Source organism: Trachypithecus francoisi, unplaced genomic scaffold (genome assembly GCF_009764315.1).
Source record: "Trachypithecus francoisi isolate TF-2019V2 unplaced genomic scaffold, Tfra_2.0 Lachesis_group16, whole genome shotgun sequence".
Classification (NCBI taxonomy): Eukaryota; Metazoa; Chordata; class Mammalia; order Primates; family Cercopithecidae; genus Trachypithecus; species Trachypithecus francoisi.
In genome coordinates, this window is record NW_022681461.1 from 84,879,017 (window position 1) to 84,902,192 (window position 23,176).

Consider the following 23,176-nt stretch of genomic DNA (forward strand, 5'->3'; position numbering starts at 1 on the left):
CACAGCGGGAGGGAGCCTACAGGAAAAAGAAAGCTCTTGCCACTGGGATTATATCCGATTGGCTGATCTGGGCACGTCACTGCTGGCTGAGGGCTGCGCTCAGTCCCGTGGATCTCATCGAAGATGGCGGCACGGTGTCTGTCCGGTATTACCAGGCGAGTCTTCATGTGGACAGTCCCAGGGACACCACGTAGAGAATTTTGGTCTCGATTCAGGTAAAGCTGAAGGGTGGACGGTGAGTCACGTTCAAGGAAAGTTAAGGAGGATGAGGGATGAATTCAAAAGAGGTTGTTAACGCTATCGTGGTCCCGCGCCTGATCAGAGCAAGAACAAGGAGGTACGGTTAGGGTCCCGAGTTGAGAAGCATTCATTGAGTGGTGGGACCCAGTCTTTTCCCCTCTCGGCCTTAGTTTTCTCATCTTATAACGGAAATACCACCCGCTTTCCCTTTCACTTCATTTATTCGTTTATTGAGCAAATAGAATTAACCTCGTGTGCGAGACACTGAGTGTGTTGTCTGCAAACACATGAAAGCGCTTGGTAAACTAAACTCATTTGCCGGCTGTGTTTCTTCACAAGCAAGGTTCAGTAATGAAGTACCGCCTCCTCATTTTGTTTGTTCATTCATTCAGTAATTCAACAGATTTCTCAGGACCAGCATTACTCTAAGCGCCTAGGATACAGCAGGAAAAACAAAATCCCTTCTCATCCTGGAGGTACTCCAACATATGAGGAAACAGGCCCACAGGAGGGAAGTGATTTTCCCAAAGTCACAAAGCAAGTTAATTGCAAAGCTGGATGTAGAACATAGGTCTCCTAACTCCCCATCTACTACTTTTTCCGCTGCACGGCTGCACCGTGTGTAATTGTTTGAAGGTAAATCTAATTTGACTTAGATAGTGTTTAGGAAATCAAAACATATGGTATTAACCCTAAGGAACATTGTATGCCCTCTTAGGTTTCAAACAAAAACTACTACAATTAGGAAATATTTTTTTCATCAGTTCATATATTAGCTTTCCCTCTTCTTTGGTTAATATTTGTTATTATCTCTAAAATATCTTCCAAGTTTGTTTTATTCATTCACTCAACAAATATTTTTTAGATTGTTTACTATAGCCAGGCTATATCTTAAGTGTTACAAGAATACAGTGGTTACTAAAACAGACCAAATTTTTGTTCTCGTTGGGCAAATGTTCTAATGGAGGAAGAAATGAACAAATGTGTAATATAATTTCAGGAAGTGGTAAATTATGAAGAAAACTAGAGGAAATAAGAGATTACTGAGAATGATTATATTTTCTTTACTATTTTAAAAATTTTATGTATTTAAGATATACAAGTTGATGTTGATTATTAGTCAAGCTAATTATCATATTCATCTCTTTACATACTTTTTTGTTTTGTTTTGTTTTGTTTTGTTTTAGAGAAAGGAGTTCTCACTGTGTTGCCCAGGCTGGTCTTGAACTCCTGGGCTTAATCTTCCCGCCTCGGCCTCCCAAATTGCTGGGATTACAGGGGTGAACCACCATGCCTGGCCAGTTAGAATTTTTGTGTGTGTGGTGAAAACACTTAAAAGAGTTTTCTCTCAGAAGATTTCAAGTATACAGTACAGTATTATTAATGGTCATCACCATGGTGTACGTTAGATCTCTGGAACTTACTCATTCTACGTAATTTAAATTTTATCTTTGTCCAACATCTCTCCATTTCCATCACCCCTGCGAACCACCATCCTACTCTCTGTTTCTGTGAATTTGACTTTTTTTTTGTTTTGGAGATGGAGTCTCGCTCTGTCTCCAGGCTGGACTGCAGTGGTGCCATCTCAGCTCACAGCAACTTCTGCCTCCCAGGTTCAAACGATTCTCCTGCCTTAGCCTCCCAAGTAGCGGGGACTACAGGCACCCGCTACCACACCCTGCTAATTTTTGTATTTTTAGTAGAGACGGTTTCTCCATGTTGGCCAGGATGGTCTCGATCTCTTGACCTCATGATCCACCTACCTCAGCCTCCCAAAGTGCTTACTGGGATTACAGGCATGAGCCACCGCACCCGGCCTAATTTGACTTTTTTAGATACTACATATAAGTGAGATCATGTGGTATTTTTCTGTCTGGCTTATTTCTCGTAGCATAATATTTTCTAGGTTTATCCATGTGTTACATATATCCTTTTTTAAGGCTGAATAAAATGCCATTTTATGTGTATGTATGTATGCACGCACATAATATATACATATATTCATAGACACATATACATATATACACACATAATGGCATTTTATTCAGCCTTAAATACTGTATATGTATGTGTGTGTATACATATATACATATACATATATACACACATGCTGCAATGAAGATGAGAGTGCAGATATCTCTTTGAGATACTGCTTTCATTTCTTTTGGATATATACCCAGTGGTAAGATCGCTAGATCTTAGGATAGTTAGGATAGTTCTGTTTATAACTTTTTGAGGAACCTCAATTCAGTTTTTTATAATGGTTCTGCCAATTTTCATTCCCATCAGCAGTATATAAGGATGCCTTTTTTTCCATGTCCTTACCGCACTTGTCTTTTTGGTAATGACCATCCTAATGGGTATGACATGATGTTTATTTGTAATTTTTTTTGAATGTTTATGGATACCTAATAATTGTGCATATTTATGGGGTACACATGCTATTTTGATGCAAGCATACAATATGTAATGGCCAAATGTGAATAGTTGACATATCCATCACGTTATTTGTTTGTTTTGGGAGCATTCTAAATCTTCACTTCTAGTTATTTTGAAATACAAATAAATTATTACTAACTATGGTCACCCAATTGTGAAATCAAACACTAGAACTTACTCTTTCTAGCTGTATGTCTCTTCTCTAACTGTATTACCCTTTTTAACTGTATTTCTAACCAATCTGTCTTCATACCCCACCTCCTCACTACCCTTCCCAGCCTCTGGTAACCATCAATTTATTACTACCTCCATGAGGTCATTTTTTTTTTTTCTGGTTCCCACATAGGAGTGAGAATATGCGATATCTGTCTGTCTGCACCTGGCTTATTTCACTTAACAGTGTCCTCCAATTTCATCCATGTTACCGCAAGTGACAGGATTTCATCCTTTTTTAATGGCTGAATAATATTCCATTGAGTATATGTACAGTTTTTTTTAATATCCATTCATCCATTGGTAGAAACTTAGTTTGATTCCATATCTTGGCTATTGTGAATAGTGCTGTAATAAACATGGAGTGCAGATATCTCTGTTAGACTGATTAACTTTCTTTTGGACATATACCAAGCAGTGGGATTGCTGGATCATATGGTAATTCTGTTTTTAGTTTTTTTGGGAAATTTCCATACTTCTCTCCATAGCAGTTGTGCTAATTTAGATTACCACCAATAGTGTACTAGTATTCCACTTTCTCCATATCCTTGCCAGCATTTGTTATTTTTTGTCTTTTAAATAATAGTTGTTTTAACTGAGGTGAGGTGATACCTCATTGTGGTTTTGAGTTGCATTTCCCTAATGATTAGAGATCTTTTTTTTATATACCTGTTGGTCTTTTGTATATCTTCTTTGAGAAATACGTATTCAGATCTTTTGCTATTTTTAAATCAGTTTTGTTGTTGTTGTTGTTGTTATTGAGTTGTTTGGGTTCCTTATATATTCTGGTTATTAATCCCTTGTCAGATAGTTTGCTAATTTTTCTCCTGTCCTCTAGGTGGTCTGTTCACTTCGTTTATTGTTGCCTTTGCTATACACAAGCTTTTTAGCTTGATGTAATCCCATTTGTTGATTTTTGTTCTTGTTGCCTGTGCTTTTGAGGTCTTACTCAAAAGGTCATTGCCTAGACCAAAGTCCTGAAGCATCTCCCCAATGTTTTCTTCTACACAGAAGCTTTTTAGTTTAGTGTAATCCCATTTGTCTTTTGTTCTTGTTGCCTGTGCTTTTGCGGTCTTCCTCAAGAGGTCGTTGCCCAGACCAATGTCCTGAAACATCTCCCCAATGTTTTCTTCTAGTAGTGTTACAGTTTTCTAACTGCCCAATGGGTTCACTTTGTCTAGACAGAGCTGATGTATCAAGGCAGAGGAATTGCAGTGGAGAAAGTAGTTCACACAGAGTCGGCTGTGCAGGACACTGGACTTTTATTATTAGTCAAATCTGTCTCCCCGAAAACTCAGGGATCAGAGGTTTTAAAGATAATTTGGCAGGTGGGGGCCCAGGAAATGGGGAGTGTTGATTGGTTGGGTTGGAAATGAAATCACAGGGGGACTAAGTGAGTTCTTGCCAACTTATGTTCCTGGGTGGGATCACAGAACTGGTTGAGCCAGATTACTGGCTTCGGTGGTGTCAGCTAATCCATTGAGTGCAGGGTCTGCAAAATATCTCAAGCACTGACCTTGGATTTTACAATAGCAGTGTTATCCCCAGGAGCAATTTGGGGAGGATCAGACTCTTGCAGCTGGAGTCTGTATGACCCGTAACCATAATTTCTAATCTTGTAGCTAATTTGTTAGTCCTACAAAAGCAAACTGGTTCCTGGGCAAGAAGAAGGTCTTTTCAGAAAAAGGCTATTATCAATTTTGTTTCAGAGTCAAACCATAAACTGAATTCCTTCCCACGGTTAGTTTGGCCTATGTCCAGGAATGAACAAGGACAGCTTAAAGGTTAGAAGCAAGGTGGAACCAGTTAGGTGTGATTTTTTTTTTTTCTTAGCATTACTTTGGCTATTCAAGGCATTTTGTGGTTTCATACTAATCTTAAGATTTTTTTTTCTATTTCTGTGAAGAATGTCATTGGTATTTTGGTAAAGATTACATTGACAGTATATTGCTTTGGGTAGCATAAGCATTTCAACAACATTAATTTTCCCAATCCATGAACATGGGATATCTCCATTTTTTGTGTGTCCCATTCAATTTTTTTATCAGTGTTTTATAGTTTTTATTGTAGAGACCTTTTACTTCTTTGTTGAAGTCTATTCCTAGATTTGTGTGTGTGTGTGTGTGTGGCTATTGTTAATGGAATTGATTTCTTGATTTCTTTTTCAGATTGTTTACTATTGGCATATGGAAATGCTACTGATTTTGTATGTTGATTTTTGTATTCTGAAAACTTTACTGAATTTATTATTTCTAAGAGCTTTTTGGTGGATATTTAGGTTTTTCTAAATATACATATATCAAGATATGTAAGATTATATATCTTACATATGATATGTAAGATCATATATCAAATAAGAACAATTTGACTTCTTTTCAATTTTGATGTACTTTATTTCTTTCTCTTATCTAATTGCTATGGCTAGGACTTCAAGTTCTGTTTTGAATACAAGTGATGAAAGTGAACATCCTTGTCTTGTTCAAGATCTTAGAGGAAAGGCTTTCAGTTTTTTCCCATTCAATGATGCTAGCTTGTTTTGTGTCCTTGTTTGGTGGGTTTGTCATGCGTGACTTTTATTATGTTGAGGTATGTTCCTTCAGTATCCAGTTTATTGACAGTTTCTTATCATGAAAGGATTTTGAATTCTATGAAATGCTTTTTCAGCATCTATTGAAATGATCACATGATTCTTGTTCTTGATTCTGTCAATGTGATGTATCGAGTTTGTTGATTTGCATATGTTGAACCATTCTTGCATTCTGGGTTGAATGTTGAGGATTTTTGCATCTGTGCTCATCAGGAATATTGACCTGTAGTTTTCCTTTTTTATTTTGTCTTTGTCTGGTTTTGGTATCAGGGTAATGCTGGTCTTGTAGAATGTGTTTTCCTTTTTTATTTTGTCTTTGTCTGGTTTTGGCATCAGGATAATGCTAGCCTTGTAGAATGTGTTTGGAAGTATTTTCTCCTCTTCAATGTTTTGGAATAGCTTTGGTAGAATTCTTATTGGTTCGCATTAGTTCTTCTTTAAATGCTTGGTGGAGTTCAGTAGTGAAGCCATCAGGTCTTAAGCTTTTCTTTGATGGGAGACTTTTATTACAGCTTCTATCTCATTATTTCTGTTGGGTTTTCTGTTTCTTCAAGATTCAGTCCTGCTAAGTTGTCTGTGCCTAGGAATTAATCCATCTCTTCTAGGTTTTCCAATCTATTGGTGTATAGTTGCTTGTGATAATCTCTAGTTAGCCTTTAAATTTTTGTGATATCAGTGTAATCTCCTTTTTTGCCTCTAATTTTATTTATTTGTGTCTTTTCTCTGTTTTTCTTATTCTAGATAAAGGTTTGTTGATTTTAACTTTTCAATAAACCAACTTTTTAATTCATTGATCTTTTTTATTGCTTTTTTTAGTCTATTTCATTTTTTTCTACACTGATCCTCTTTCTTTCCTTCTACTAATTTTGGGTTTGTTTTGTCTTTTTCTAATTTAAGGTGCATCTTTAGATTGTTTATTTGAAGTTTTTCTTTTTTCATGTAGGTGTTTATTACTATAAGCTTCCCTCTTATTACTGCTTTTGCTTGGTCTAGTGTTTAGGTTCTCCAATATTGGTTGCATAGATTTTGATGTGCTGTGTTTTCATTTTTATTGCTTCAAGACATTTTAAAATTTCCTTCCTAATTTCATCATTGACTCCTTGGTCATTTGGGAGCATGTTATTTTTTATGTAGTTGTATAGTTTCCAGAGTTCTTGTTATTGATGTCTAGTTGTATTTCATTGTTGTTAGAAAAGTCCTTGATATGATTTTGAGTTTTATGAGTTTGTTAAAACTTGTTTTGTGTTCTAAGATACAGTCTACCCTGGAGAATGTACCATGTACTCATGAGAAGACTATTCTGCAGCAGTTGGGTGAAATGTTCTCTAAGTGTCAAGTCCATTTGGTGTAGAATTTAATTCCAGTGTTTCTTTGTTAATTTTGTCTAGATGATCTGTCTATTGAGAGTGGGTGTTGAAATCCACAACTATTAATGTATTGTAGTCTATCTCTTCCTTTAGATTTATTCATATTTGTGTTATATGTTTAGGTTCTCCAATATTGGTTGCATATATAATTGTTATATGCATTTGCTGAATTGACTCTTTATGATTATGTAATGACCTCTTAATCTCTTTTATAGTTTTTGACTTGAAATTTATTTTATCTGATGTAAGTGTAGCTACTCCTGTTCTTTTTGGTTTCTGTTTGCATGGAATATCTTTTTCCATCTCTTCACTTTCTGTGAAGTAGAATATAAGTAAAATTAAAAGTCAGGTAGGATGTGATGCACTCTGAGAGCAGTATAAAGTGCTGAAGAGATCATATGAAATTACAATTATATTTGATTCTGGAAATTACATAAAGCCTCTTGGAAGAGAACAATTTTATCCTAAGACTTACAGAATAAGCAAGATTTACATAGGTGAAAATAAAAGACACATTTTAAGGTATAACTTGAGCCAACACATTGTGTCAGGAAAGTGGGAGTGTGCTTGGGACACAGGATATAGAGTATCACATGGAGTATATGTAGGTAATCAGTGAAAGGTAAGACCAGAAAGGTAGATTGGGGTGGGATCTTGGAGGATGGGGTATCCCAGACAGAATGATTTACCTTACTTCTTCACCTATTCTTAGGAATTCTTACAGTATGTAAAATGTATACTTAGTTTTTTTCTGTCTCTCCCAACTCAATTCAGCTATGAACGTTCCAAGGGCAGGGGCCTATCATATTCTTTACTACTGACTACGGTCCCCACCGGTAGTCAGTATGCCATTGTTGATTTTGATTGGTAGGCAATACTTGGTCTGGTGTTTGTCAACTTCATTAATGGATTTGTGTGTTTTTGATCATTCCAGAAAAGAGAAAGAGCCAGTGGTTGCTGAGACAGTAGAAGAGAAAAAGGAACCTATCCTAGTGTGTCCACCCTTACGAAGCCAAGCATACACACCACCTGAAGATCTCCAGAGTCGTTTGGAATCTTACGTTAAAGAAGTTTTTGGTTCATCTCTTCCTAGTAATTGGCAAGACATCTCCCTGGAAGATAGTCGTCTAAAGTTCAATCTTTTGGCACATTTAGCTGATGACTTGGGTCATGTAGTCCCTAACTCCAGACTCCACCAGATGTGCAGGGTTAGAGATGTTCTTGATTTCTATAATGTCCCTATTCAAGATAGATCTAAATTTGATGAACTCATTGCCAGTAATCTGCCTCCAAATTTGAAAATCACTTGGAGTTACTAAGCAATTTGGAAGAGAAACACATCAAAATCATTGTTTTTCCCTGAGCAAGGGGGCCGCTCATTAGACCTTTTGATACTTTACCATGTGAAATACTACCAGAACTGTTCTCTAAACCCACTTTTTCTGTAGAGGAATGTATCATCTCTTTTTTTCTTATATTATGAATGGACAAATAACGGACTTTCTATTTTCATATTTGCTGAAACCATTTTTTAAATGAAATTAGGTAATTATTAATTTATGAAAAGTTTTGAGAGGGCACTGTCATTAACTTGGGTTTAAGACAGGAGGACATTGCAAGTTCACACCCTTCATAGGCATAAAGTAGTTGCAAGAAAATATTTTCATCCTGTTAGGATTCATATTTAAGATAGAGTTATTATGCATTGCACATATACAAATAAACTTTTATTAGAGAGATACCTATGAAAGAAACATAAAAGTATGTTATGTATTACTGACAGTTCTAGATTAATTTCTTTTAGAATTAAAGTAGATTTGTTAAAGTGTATTGTGTGTTGTAAATTTTTTAAGTGAAATTTGCTGGTGTTCTGCCTTGCCATTTCTTTCCAATAAGTATAACTTTGAAAAAATTAGAGTATGTGCCAGCTATTGAGTGCTGTGACTCTTCCTCATAAGAGATGTGCCAGATTCTATGTCTTATTGCGTATTCTCTTCAGAGGAGATGATGCTGATTTTAAACCTTTTGTTCTATAACTTTTAAAAAGTGATGTTGAGTATTGACTAGAGTGGCAAGTCTTTGTATTTTAATGGACTTAATTTGTGGAAATTACTTAAATAGCAGGTTATCAGATGGTTCTGAATGACAAAGTTGTTAAATTCAGGATTATTGTTTTCAAGCTTTAGATATGGCTGGAGAGTAATGAGACAGAAAGAATGTCTTATATTGTTTTGACTGCTGACAATTCCTAAAGAAAAGTGATAGAAAGGTTTTTAACAAAAGAAATTGCATTCTCTCTTTCCCAGGGTGACTCCTTTGAAGAGGGCAAAGTTCAGTTGGGAATATAAATTCTGGAATCTTTGTTAAGAAAATTAGTTGACGGTGTAGACATTCTCTACAAATATCATCTGCAGGCACTTCATTCAGGAACTTCAGGTGTCAGAATGCCTGGAGCTCTGGAGCTCAGACATTAGAGTTGATCCCTTGATATCCCTTTGGGATTAGTTCTAGGACACCTACTTGGATACCAAAGTCCACAGATGCCCAAGCCCCTTGTATGAAATGATGTAGTATTTGCATATTATGTATGCACATCCTTCCATATACTTTAAATCATCTTTAGATTACTTATAATACTGAATACAATGTAAATAGTATTTACAATTGTGAATACAATGTAAATAGTATTTACAATTGTGAATACAATGTAAATAGTATTTACAATTGTGAATACAATGTAAATAGTATTTACAATTGTGAATACAATGTTAATAGTTATGTAAATATGTAAATTGTGAACACAATGTAGTTATGTAAATATGTAAATTTTAAAGTTATGTAAATATGTAGCTATGTAAATAGCTATATAAATAGTATTTACAATTGTGAATACAAATAGCTATGTAAATAGTGAATACAATGTAAATAGCTATGTAAATAGTTGTTATGCTGATTATTTAGGGAATAATCAGAAGGAAAAAAGTATACATATTCAGTACAGATGTAGTCATCTTCCCCTCCCATCTTCCCCCAACATTTTTGATCCACAATTGGTTGAATCCACAGATGGGGAACACACAGATACAGAAGACCTACTGTGTATCCTTCTGCTTCTGCTGTGTAAAAGATTCAGCAAGGAATCATTGGAATTTTATGTACAAGATTTCATTATCTCATTTTCTATACAATTTTTCCTTCTGATCCAGAGACACAGAAAACAAAGGGCAGGATGGAAATAAGGGATGAAGAGGTCTATATGGAAAAACAGTTACAACTGGAGAGGTAACTGCAAAAACCAAGCAGCTTCATGTGATTGTTAGGACAGAAGAAATTTCTCCTTTGTAGCCTAAAGCAATATTCTGAAAATGTAATGTGCATATTAATCATTTGGGATCTTTTATTTATTCATTTTTTCATGTGGGGGATCTTTTAAAAATGCAAATTCTGATTCAATAAGTCTGGAGTAGGTCCTGAGCTTCTGCATAGTTCAAAAGCTGATTATATTTTGAGAACATGAATCTAGGTGCTCGTAATGAGGTGGGAGACAAGTACTGCCACCTGAAACAACAGCCCTGGTAAATTTAGCCAACAAGGAGGGTAAACACATCCCAACAGGAAAGGTAAGCTGCATGTCCATCAGTACCTCTAGAGGGCATCACTGGTTTATAGTTCAATACAGTGAATATGTCAGAATAATGGCCTTTAGTTTTCCTGAAAGATTAAATTAGGCTTGCTGACTTGTTTAATGAGATAATCAAACATATATTGTAATTTTAAAGGGTTTACATTTTTAAAAATTTAATGATTGCTACATTAAAAAGGTATCAGTTAACTAATTTTACTTAGTTGGAACTTCTGTAAGCTTAGTAGGTATGCTACATAAAGCCTGCTAATAGAGATTCAGACTCAATAGAATGGTTTTACATATGTAATATATGTTTTAAACAGCATAAAATAGACTCCTCCCTCTCTTAACATGTCATTTTTCTGATTACAAAAGTAGCACATTGTTTTTAGAAAATTGGGGAAGAAAAAAGCAAAAACAAGAATGAAAAAACAAACCTCTTTTGCCTCTCATAATTACCTAACATTTTGGTATATTTTCAAATGAAAAAAATTTTTTTCCTGTATTTTACAATTCCTATGGCATCATGCTCCCCTTCACATTAGAAGCATTTCCCCATATTTTTAAATAGACAAGAATAACAAATTTGATTAATAGCATATTATTATGTAATTAGATGTCATGCAATTATTTAACCAATGTTCAATTGGCTATTTAAATTGTTCCCAGTGTTTTGCTTTTCTGTTCTTCCTAATCCTGCTTTTCTAGTTCTTAGAGAATTGGTCTGCCATAAATCTTTCTATTCAGAAGTAGAAACTAATCTACTGTGAATTTCTTGACCCTAAACCTAGGAATGAACAATTTGGTCCTGCTTCTTTGATTCATAATCCCATTAGCACATATTCTGTGAATCCTAAAACACAAAGTGACAAGGACCTTGAAATTTTCACTAGGTTGTTTCACAGTGCAAAAATCCTAAAGCTTTTACTTAAAAGGTTTCCAAATTTAAAAATAGTAAACTCTGATCCCATAGAATTCCAAAGTTAATCTTAGCTGTACAGTAACAGACTGGAACAACCATCAAAGTTCTGCTTTCCATCATGAAATACCAAATTCAAAATATGTAACACCAATGTAACAATAATATACTATCCGTATTCAAATTTCACCAGTGCCCTGTAATGGCCTTTATAGCAATTTCACCTCCAATCTAGGATCCAATCCTGGTTTATTTAGTTGGTCATTATTATGTTTCTTGGTCTCATTTATTCTTCAGTAACTTTTTTCAAGTAATTGATTTCATATAAGTTACCAAGTTAGTTAGCATAAAATTGTTCATAATATTCCCTAATTAATGTCAATTGGATCTATAATAACAAGCCCACTTTCATTTTGAGTTGTTATTTGTGTCCTATCTTGTTTTTAATCGGTCTAGGTTGTAGTTTATCCATTTTTAGCTTTGACTTCCTTAAAAATTATTATTCATCATTCAGTTTGAAATATTTCCTAATTTCCAGTGTGATTTCTTTTTGACTCATGACTTATTTTCTATCTATCTATATATATATACACACAGATATATATATAAAAATATGTTTGATTTTCAAATATTTGGGAGTTTTCTAGATAGCTTACTGTTACTAATTTCTAATTTTATTGAGAATATATGATTTCAGTATTTTTACGTGTATCAAGATTTTATGGTCTAACTTATGGCCTATCTTGTTGAACATGCCATGTACATTTGAAGTTGTTGAGGCGATTAGGGTAAGGTCATTATAGTGTTCAAATCTATGCCTTTACTGATTTTTTTCAAGTTTTCTACCAATTGTTAAAAGAGGGATTTAAACACCTCCACTCATGGTTATGAAATTGTCTGTTTTTCCTATTTTTTTCTGTCAATTTTTGCCCCATATATGTTGAAATCCATTATTTGGATTTATGATTTTTATGACCTTGTCATATAGATATATGATATTTATAATCTTTCATTACTACTTTAGGTTTCTTATGCTTACTGTTGCATGGTATGTATTTTTTTCACTTATTTACTTGCATTCTGTTAATGTAAACTACATTAATAATTTTTCACCACAATCCAGACTCTCAGTAATCCTTTCCTTGCTTTTGTTTAAATATTTACTCCAAAAGTGTGGCCTATAGTTTTAGTTCAGCAAATATAAATTTTTAAGATTTATTTATGTGTATTTATGACTAGTTTCTAACAACATTATGTTTATAAGATTCATCCAGGTCATTGCATGTCGTTGTAATTTGTTTATTTTTGTTCTCTAGAAGAGGAATTGCTGGGTCAAACGTTATTCATATTGTCACATTTATTAGACATTGTCAAATTGCTTTCCGAAGTGGTGGTACCAATTTATATTCCCTTAGTATGGCTTGAGTCTGAGTGATTCGCTTCCTAACTAACTCTTATTTTTGGAATTTTTCATTTTTGCCAACCTTATAGGTATGAAATATACCCCATGATTTTAATTTGCATTTCTTTGATAATAAATGAGTTAAGCCTTTTCCCATATACTTATGCTTGTGTCTGGTTGTCTGTTAAGTACCTGTTTAAGACTTTTTCTCATATTCACCTGAGATTTTTGGACATTACATTTTTAGGAATATTTTATGTATCCTAGTTAATAATTCTTAATCAATTGTAGCATAAGTCTTGCAAGGTAGCAGCTTGTAGTTTTCACGTATTTTATGGAGTATTTGGCTGATCAGACTTCCTTAAAATTAAGTTGAATTTACCAGTAGTTTCCTTTAAGTTCGTACTTTTTAAATGCTCTTATCACCTCAAAAAAGATCCAAAACTTTTATAGAGATAGTCCTTTTATTGTCGTGTAAAATCCTATTAACACTCCATTCTATAGCTATTTCAAGAAACTGTGTGAATTAGTTGAGGAGGATTAGTAGGAGATTTGGTGCTCCCCAAATTCTGAAAGTGGGGCTTGAGTATTTTATTACTCATTACTGTGATCACATTTGTATTTTTCAGCTTTTGTTGTCTCAGGAAAGAAAACATTTGCAAATGCAGATCCCTTCAGAAGTTACCTTGGGTATTTTATTGCAGAAGAAAAATATGCCCTAATGGTACCAATAGGGGTCAAACAACTTCTATAAAGAAAATTACTAAAATATGTGAGTAAAATGTAGTGGCAGTCCCTAAGAGGGAGGGATTTAGAGAGAACAGAAAATGAAGAGGGAAAATAGTGATACATTTATTGGGTTCAATAACTGTTAAAAATTAATAGGAAACTAGAGCAAGAGGTATGTGGTAACCTAGCACTTAAGTTAGCTCTGTTATACTTCCAAAGGCATATTTGAGGTTTTGGCCTTCTGGGCAACTTTTGGTAGAGTGTCTGTCATTTTTCCTTTACTGCTGGTAAAGAAGACTCAAGAGGAAGAATCCAGGTACTTTGTATTTTAATCAGGACTATTTCTTTTGGGCCGATTGGAAATAAGTTAAAATCTCAGCTCTTGAATTAAATCAGTTTATTTACTTCAGTGTTTGGAATTTTAGCAGTTCATGAAGACAACTAGTCTTTCTGCTCATTTCATAATCACAGCTATAGAGTTGCCAGGAGTGTTCAGATAAGTGTGTCTTTTCATTTTGATTTGCTTAGAAAGGATGTCAGTAGGGACTTGCTATTATGACGATATTGAGCTAGAATTTATATTTTTGAGGAAAATGAAAGGCTATCAGAAGTCATTTGTTAAAATTTCTTTATTCTGTCTTCCCAATCCTTATCAATATTTCTCCCTCTTTTAAAAGACTATTGCCTAGAATTTTAAAGAATAAGCCCTCCTATTCTGGGAAACTGTATTGTGGTCCTATTTATATTTTGTTTGAAGGGTAATTTTCTTTTAATGTAAGACTAATGCAATGTTAGAATTAGATTCTGTGAAAATAGTTCTTGAATCTTTGAATATACATTATACCTATTTATGCAATTCAGGAATGATTTCTGGTAGTGAAATGTAATGTTAAAAAATACCCAAAAAAGCGAGTATAAGTTGAGCTAAAGTTAATGACTTTCTAATTGACTTATTTCTGTTTGGGCACACTGGTCAATTGATGCATGTGATATTTGAATAGAAATAAATTTAATGGATAATATTGTTGGGGTGGCGAATATCTGAGTTACTGGTGGCAAATCTGTATGGGTCTGCAGCAGTCTCATTTCTTGCCTCCTCAAAAGAAAGAATTCAACTGAGGGGCACAGGGCAGTAAAAGAGACCGAAGCAAGTTTCAGAGCAGGAGCAGAAGTTTATTAAAAAGCTTTAGAGCGGGAAAGAAAGGAAAACACAGTTGGGAGAGACCCAAGCAGGCATCTTGGAGGTCAAGTGCCTTGTTTAACCTTGAACCTAGGATTTTATATGCTGGCCTACTTCTGGCATCTTGCACCCCTTTCCCTTCATCCTTCCCGTAAGGGTTAAAGGGAACCACCCACATGCGTGGTGCCCTGCTTATGCTTGGGATGTGAGCACGCACAGTGTGTTTACTGGAGTTTCATACATGCTCATCTGAGGCTTTCTTTCGAATTCTGGTGGAATGCCCCTGGAAGGTCATACTCTGCCATTTTGCCTCTTAATGCACATGTTCGAGCTCATTCGCCCAGTTCCTGAAAGCTGCCAATTACCAATTTCAGGTGTTTTTATCTATTGAGAAACTGCCTTTCCCTGGTGCTGACTGTGACCAATTGTTATTTTAGAGAAGCAGAGTGACCATCACCTGATAGTCACCTCACATTCTGGTGGGTGGGGGGAACTCTCTCCTGCCTGACTCGTGCTTGACTAGCTACCTACTGTAACAATATGTAGAAGAAATACTATACCTTAAGCTTATTTAGAGTAGGAACTGCATCTTATCTGTCAGTGACTATGACATGTAGACCCTTGATAAATTCTTTTTGAAATACTAATCAATTTGACTAAGAGTTGGAAATGTAGATTCCATTTCTGACTCTTATGTATTTCTGTATGACCTTAAGTACTCAATTTCTTGATTACAAGAAAAGAAATGAAATATGGCACTTGGAAGCTATAGTATCACTTATTTTTAAGCTTCTCAGGAAACAGATGCAATGTTTACTCACCACTGAATTATCATTCTCAGCACCTCTCTCTCTGTAGGCTCATTCTTGTCAGCATGTATTTATGTCTGTGTCTGTCTCATCTCTCATCTATATATACACATATATATGCAACACAAACACTGTTGCATATATTTTCTTTTACTTTCAATCTGTCTTTTTTTGACAATGTGTTTCTGAAAAACAACCACTTGCTTTTTCAACTAGTTTGACAATCTGTCTTCTTTTTTATTTCTATGTATGTATTTATTTTAGAGATAGGATTTCAGTTCTTTCTCCCAGAGTGGAGTCAGCTCTTTCACCAAGTGGCATGATCACAGCTCACTGCATCCTCAACCTCTCAGACTCAAGCAATTCTTCTGCCTGGACCTCTCAAGCAGCTGGGACTACAAGTGTGCCCCACCACACCCAACTAATTTTTACTTTTTTTTTTTTTTTGTAGAGATGGGATCTCACTATGTTGCCCAGGCTTGTCTCAACCTCCTGGAATCAAGTGATCCTCACACCTCAGCCTCTCAAAGTGCTAGGATTACAGGCATGAGTCACTATGCCTGGCCTGTGTCTTCTAACTGGAGTGTTTGATCTGTTTATATTTAATGTAATTATTGATACGTTTGGGTTTAAAACTCCCATCTTGGTAGTTGTTTTCCATTTATCCCATTTATTATTTGCTCCTTTATTCCTCCTTTCCTGTTGTGGCAGATTGCATTTCCCAAAGATGTATACACAAATGCACATACAAATACACAAGGCCAGGTGTGTGTGGCTTTGCCTGTAATCCCAGCACTTTTGGGAGGCTGAGGCAGGCGGATCATTTGAGGTCAGGAGTTCGAGGCCAGCCTGACCAACATGCTGAAACCTCATCTCTACCAAAAAAATAGAAAAAAAATTAGCCAGGCATGGTGGGGGCACCTGTAATCCCAGCTACTCGGGAGGCTGAGGCAGGAGAATCACTTGAACTGGGAAGCGGAGATTGCAGTGAGTCGAGATTGCACCACTGCACTCCAGCCTGAGCGACAGAGCAAGACTCCATCTTAAAAAGCAAATACACATACACATTTCATCCGCTTAAAAAAAAGGTACAATGTGATTGACATTTCTCCTACTGTTAATAGGTATCAGTGTTTTCTCCACTTGAATTTTGATGGGAGCTTGTGACTGCTATTAAATGGCAGAGATTATGCTATGTGATTTCCAACGCTAGGATATAAAAAGGATACAGCTTCTACCTAGCTTTTTCTCTCTTGTGTTGCTTGCCCTTCCAACCCAGCCACCATGCTGTGAGTAAGCTTGCTCTGTGGTAAGTGAGCAGGTCTATGCAAACCTACCCCCAAAGGCCAAGGGAGCTGAGACACTGAACAAAGAGTGACCAAACAGTTTCTCAGAGAGAAACATTTAATAGGGGCTTACAAACAGAAGCTATGTCTCAGGCAGCTGTGAGACAAAGGATTCCCTCACTGTTACTCCCCAGACCCAGGGTTGATATACCATAGGGAAAGGATAATCATGCTTCAGCAGGAATATGTAGGAATTTGCCTAAGGGTAGGATTTATGGTAAGTGCTCTTATATAAGAGATACTAGATAAGGCAGAAATCTTAGAGGCATTCCTAGAAGTGGGGTTAATCGGATGTTAACATGGCAGATTAGAATCCAAGATGGAGTTGCTATAACCTCCACACTCCAGCTTTCTAATCAGGCTCTTAGAATCTCACACACTCTCCTCTTCTTCAATGGTCCTTGAGTTTAGAGGAAGGGTGCTTGATATCGTATAGTTTAGCAGCAGTGTATTGGCAATGGGAAACAGATCAGGCCCAGTGGGATTTCAGATGAGGAAAAATGCATAGGCTTTCTTGAAGCATCTCTAGTCTTTGCAGTACCATGATTTTTATTTTCTCGGATGAATTAAAACAATGAGAGATAAATGACATTAATATTCACACAAGGACTACAGTCAAAAAGAGAATTTGTATGCCAGAGCAAAAAAAGAAAAAAACTATTCCATTAGGGAGTCAACTAAAAACAACATGAAGAAAATTAAAACTGGGTTTGTCTTTAGAGACTTCTTGTAGCCAAAAAATAATTTAGGATTTAGTCCAAATTGTAGGCAAGTAATAAAAACAATGGTTAAGACTAGAATCTAGGCCGGGTGTGGTAGCTCACGCCTGTAATCTCAGCACTTTGGGAGGCCGAGGCAGGCAGATCACGAGGTCAGGAGATCAAGACCATCCCGGCTAACATGGTGAAACCCCGTCTCTACTAAAAATACAAAAAATTAGCTGGGCATAGTGGTGGGCGCCTGTTGTCCCAGCTACTCGGGAGGCTGAGGCAGGAGAATGGCGTGAACCTGGGAGGCAGAGCTTGCAGTGAGCTGAGATCGTGCACTGCACTCCAGCCTGAGCAAAAGAGTAAGACTCTGTTTCAAAAAAACAAAAACCTAACCATGAGTGTACAATAGTTTTTTTCTGAAACGTAATTTTTTTTCTAAGTTTCTCTATTTCTACCAAGGCTAAATTATTGTAGGACCAATTTATTTGCAAAATGAATTTTAGTCTTACTATACTTGACCTGATTATTTGCATAAAGCGCAGCAAGAATAGTGATTGGCCATATAAGTTCTTTTAAAATTGGCTTTTTTGGAACTTTTAAATAAAGAATCTCAGATTTTTTAAAGCCTTGAGGCTAACAAAGCCAGGGATTTGCCATCAGGCTGCAATAGCTGTATAAATTGAGTGAATTCTTCTAAAGATTTCCAAATAACTAGAGGTTCCTGGGATCACGCCTGTAATCCCAGCACTTTGGGAGGCTGAGGCAGGCGGATCACCTGAGATCAGGAGTTGGAGACCAGTCTGGCCAACATGGCAAAACCTTGTCTCTACTAAAATATAAAAATTAGTCGGGTGTGGTGGCAGGCACCTGTAATCCCAGCTACTCAGGAGGCTGAGGCAGGAGAAGCACTGTAACCTGGGAGGCGGAGATTGCAGTGAGCAGAGATTGTTCCCTTGTACTCTAGCCTGAGCAAGAGCGAAACTCCATCTCAAAAACAACAACAACAAAGTGACATTCTTTACTTACCACAGGTCAGGAACCTTATAAAGGACTGTAGAGAAGGTACTAGGCCAGTCTTTCTAAGGGTTTTTGGTGTTTTTTTTTTATATCAGCTTTATAAAATCAACCTCAATTTCTCAAAGAAGTCAGATCATATTTGAAAATATGCCATTTCAGTCAAAGCCTTGGCAGAATAACCAGTTTCTCCAGTGTGTCCTCATATAAAAGGAAACATATTCTTACTGAATTTATGTAAATAACTATATTGCCATAAAATAAGAATACTCACAAATAGTTCCCAAATTTTAGAGAATTCAGGTAGAAAGGTAAATTTTTCTCACAAAAGTATATTTTACTCAATTGTTACAAACTCTAAGTAGCTCAGAAAAAGAAAGGTGTATTAGCCAGGTTCTTTGGAGGGACAGAACTAACAGGATATATGTATGTATAAAAGGGAGTTTATTAAGGAGAATTGACTTACACGATCACAAGATGAAGTCCCACAATAGGCCCTCTGCAAGTTGAGGGACAAAGAAGCCAGTAGTCGATCAGTTGAAGTTCCAAAACCTCAAAAGTAGAGAAGCCAAGAGTGCAGCCTTCAGTCTGTGGCCAAAGGCCCAAGAGCCCCTGGCAAACCACTGGTGTAAGTTCAAGAGTCCAAAAGCTGAAGAACTTGGAGTCTGATGTTCAAGGACAGGAAGCATCCAGCATGGGAGAAAGATGGCCAGAAGACTCAGCACGTCAGCTTCTCCCACCTTCTCCCTGCTTTATTCTAGCCCTGCTGGCAGCTGACTGGATGGTGCTCACCCACATTGAGGGTGGGTCTGCCTCTCTCAATCCACTGACTGAAATGTTAATCTTTGGCAACACTATCACAGACACACCCAGGAACAATACCTTACATCTTTCAATCCAATCACGTTGACAGTGAATAGTAACCATCACACAAGGTTTTCTTGACTCTTTAATCAGACAGAGTAGCAGCCTTCCAAACAGGGTGTGATCAATTAACCTTGGTACTGCCATTTACAAATCAAGCAGCTGTTTGTAAGGCAAGTGAGAGCTATTTATTGGACACTGTAGAATCCAGCAGTTCCTCACACAGTTCCAGAGTCATTCCTAGGGAGAAAGAGGCTCCCTGCACATGAATGTCTCCTTGCACTTCCCAGGTAGACTGATCCTATATAAACCACTTCTATTTTATTATGGAACTCTTTTGGGTACTACTGTCCCCATTAGAATGTTTCTCTGACATCACCCCAGACACCATGAGGATTTTAGCTTTCAAAACCATTTGTGGTGTCTCACTCCTGTAATCCCAACACTTTAGGAGGCCAAGGCAGGTGCATCACTTAAGCCCAGGAATTTGAGACCAGCCTGGCCAACATGGCAAAACCTCATCTCTACCAAAAATACAAAAATTGGCCAGGTGTGGTGGCGCATGCCTGTAGTCCCAGCTAGTCAGGAGGCTGAGGCAGGAGGATTGCTTGAACCCATGAGGCAGAGGTTGCAGTGAGCAAAGATTGCACCACTGGATTCCAGTCTGGTGGACAGAGTGAGACCCTGTCTCAAAAACAGACAAACAAAAACAAACATTTTATGTCCTTTAGTCATAGGAGTAACTTCAGTTAACATCCCATAGCAAGGTAGTAAATGCCTTTCAAGTGGAAATTCTCTAGTCCAGAGTCCTGATAGTTGCTGCCGGGATGTATTCACAGGCTTTTGCTATAAGCTACAATAAACATTCTACAAAGGGCTATCAAATAGAGAATTTGTCCCTGGCAGCATTCTAACTTCTACTCTACCCTCTCTGGACTTGAAAATCTTATTGGTTCCCATTTAGTGCGTCCAATTAATATTGCTCAAAGGGTGGATTTATATGCCTTCTCTTTACAGTACTAGGTAGAGGAAATATTCTCCAGTTACATATAATCTCTCTTCCCATAAAACATCTAGGTAAAGGAGACACAACTTTCTTACATAAAGCCTATTTAAACATTTCAACTTTTTTTTTTTTTTAAGTTCTGGGATACATGTGCTGAACCTGCAGGTTTGTTACATAGGTGTACATGTGCCATGGTGGTTTGCCACACCTATCAACACGTCATCTAGGATTTAAGCCCTGCATGCATTAGGTATTTGTCCTAATGCTCTCCCTCCCCTTACCTCCCACCCCCCGATAGGCCCTAGTGTGTGATGTTCCCCTCCCTGTGTTCATGTGTTCTCACTGTTCAACTCCCACTTGTGAGTGAGAACATGTGGCGTTTGATTTTCTGTTCCTATGTTAGTTTGTTGAGGATGATAGTTTCCATCTTCATCCATGTCCGTGCAAAGGATAGGAACTCATTCTTTTTTATGGCTGCATAGTATTCCATGGTGAAAATGTGCCACATTTTCTCTATACTATCTAACATTGATGGGCATTTGGGTTGGTTCCAAGTCTTTGCTATTGTAAATAGTGCTGCAATAAACATATGTGTGCATGTATCTTTACAGTAGAATGATTTATAATCCTTTGGGTATATATCTAGTAATGGTATTGCTGGGTCAAATGGTATTTCTGGTTCTAGATCCTTGAGGAATCGCCATACTGTCTTCTACAATGGTTGAAGTAATTTACACTCCCACCAACAGTGTATGATAGTTCCTATTTCTTCACATCCTCTCCAGCATCTGTTGTTTCTTGATTTTTTAATGATCACCATTCTAACTGGCATGAGATATGATCTCATTGTGGTTTTGATTTGCATTTCTCTAATGACCAGTGATGATGAGCTTTTAATTTTTATATGTCTGTTGGCTGCATAAATGTCTTCTTTTGAGAAGTGTCTGTTCATATCCCTCACCTGCTTTTTGATGAGGCAGTTTGTTTTTTTCTTGTAAATTTGTTTAAGTTCCTTGTAGATTCTGGATGTTAGCCCTTTGCCAGATGGATAGATTGCAAAAATTTTCTTTCGTTCTGTAGGCTGCCTGTTCACTCTGATGATAGTTTCTTTTGCTGAGCAGAAGCTCTTTAGTTTAATTAGATCCCATCTGTCAATTTTGGCTTCTGCTGAAATTGCTTTTGGTGTTTTAGTCATGAAGTCTTTGCCTGTGCCTATGTCCTGAATGGTATTGCCTAGGTTTTCTTCTAGGGTTTTTATGGTTTTAGGTTTTACATTTAAGTCTTTAATCCATCTTGAATTAATTTTTGTATAAGGTGTAAGGAAGAGGTCCAGTGTCCATTTTCTGCATATGGCTAGCCAGTTTTCCCAGGACCATTTATTAAATAGGGAATCCTTTCCCTATTGCTTGTTTTTATCAGGTTTATCGAAGATCAGATGGTCGTAGATGTGTGGTGTTATTTCTGAGGCCTCTATTCTGTTGCATTGGTCTATAGCTCTGTTTTGGTACCAGTACCATGCTGTTTTCGTTAATGTAGCCTTGTAGTATAGTTTGAAGTCAAGTAGTGTGATACCTCCAGCTTTGTTCTTTTTGCTTAGGATTGTCTTGGCTATATGGGCTGTTTTTTGGTTTCATATGAAATTAAAAGTAGTTTTTTCTAGTTCTGCAAAGAAAGTGAATGGAAGCTTGATGGGAATAGCACTGACTTTATAAATTACTTTGGGCAGTATGGCCATTTTCACAATATCAATTCTTCCTATCCATGAGCATGGATTTTTTTTCCCATTTATTTATGTCCTCTCTTCTTTCCTTGAGCAGTGGTTTGTAGTTCTCCTTGAAGAGATCCTTCACATCCCTTGTAAGTTGTATTCTATTTGTTTTATTCTCTTTGTAGCAATTGTGATTGGGAGTTCATTCATGATTTGGCTCTCTGCTTGTCTCATATTGGTGTATAGTAATGCTTGTGATTTTTGCACATTGATTTTGTATCCTGAGACTTTGCTCAAGTTGTTTATCAGCTTAAGGAGTTTTTAGGCTGAGATGATGGGGTTTTCTAAATGTAGAATCATGTCATCTGCAAACAGGGACAATTTGTCTTCCTCTCTTCCTATTTGAATACCCCTTATTTCTTTCTCTTGCCTCATTGCCCTGGCCAGAACTTCCAGTACTATGTTGAATAGGAGTGGTGACACAGGACATCCTTGTCTTGTGCTGGTTTTCAAAGGGAATGCTTCCAACTTTTGCCCATTCAGTATGATATTGGCTATGGATTTATCATAAATAGCTCTTATTATTTTGAGATATATTCCATCAGTACCCAGTTTATTGAGGGTTTTTAGCATGAAGGGGTGTTGTAAACATTTTAGGTTTTATAGTCTTATCAGTCCTTATATTTTATGCTCTAGTCTCAGGAACTTCTGTACTCCACCCCCAGACCATTTTACCCTCTCTTGTGAAAAAAGCTTTGAGTTCCCAGCAAGGGGTTGAGCCAAGAGATGTGGGCCTTTTTGTCAATCTTTATCTGATTAGCCTGTCTCCACATTGCTCCAGGACGTTATTAATCAGCTTTCTCATTGTAATTTTTGCCTTCTGATTTTTGAAACTTCCCCAATCTGGTGTAAATACAGGAAACTGGTTTGGTGCTCTTTAATGCTGGGGAACCAGTAGGGGCTCCCTTTGGTCCACTCAATATTTGATAGTGTTGTATTAAGACTCACAAGGTAAACA

The 23,176-nt window shown here is 36.7% G+C and overlaps 2 protein-coding genes across 4 annotated transcripts in view; both read left to right on the forward strand.

Moving 5' to 3' along the window:
- The first annotated feature begins 23 nt into the window (after positions 1-23).
- Positions 24-8,676, forward strand: MRPL50 (mitochondrial ribosomal protein L50). The gene is made up of 2 exons (XM_033237956.1): positions 24-215; positions 7,781-8,676. Exons 1-2 carry the CDS (start codon positions 124-126, stop codon positions 8,163-8,165), a joined length of 477 nt encoding a protein of 158 aa, XP_033093847.1. The 5' UTR covers positions 24-123; the 3' UTR covers positions 8,166-8,676.
- Positions 8,677-11,454: 2,778 nt separating this feature from the next.
- The window catches only part of BAAT (bile acid-CoA:amino acid N-acyltransferase), a 29,175-nt gene continuing 17,453 nt past the window's right edge, over positions 11,455-23,176 (forward strand). For 2 of the 3 annotated variants that reach the window (XM_033237953.1, XM_033237955.1), the window contains exon 1: positions 11,455-13,837. The gene's annotated coding sequence lies outside the window, so the exon portion shown is untranslated. The remainder of the gene's footprint in view (positions 13,838-23,176) is intronic. The other variant, XM_033237954.1, reaches the window with a different exon arrangement.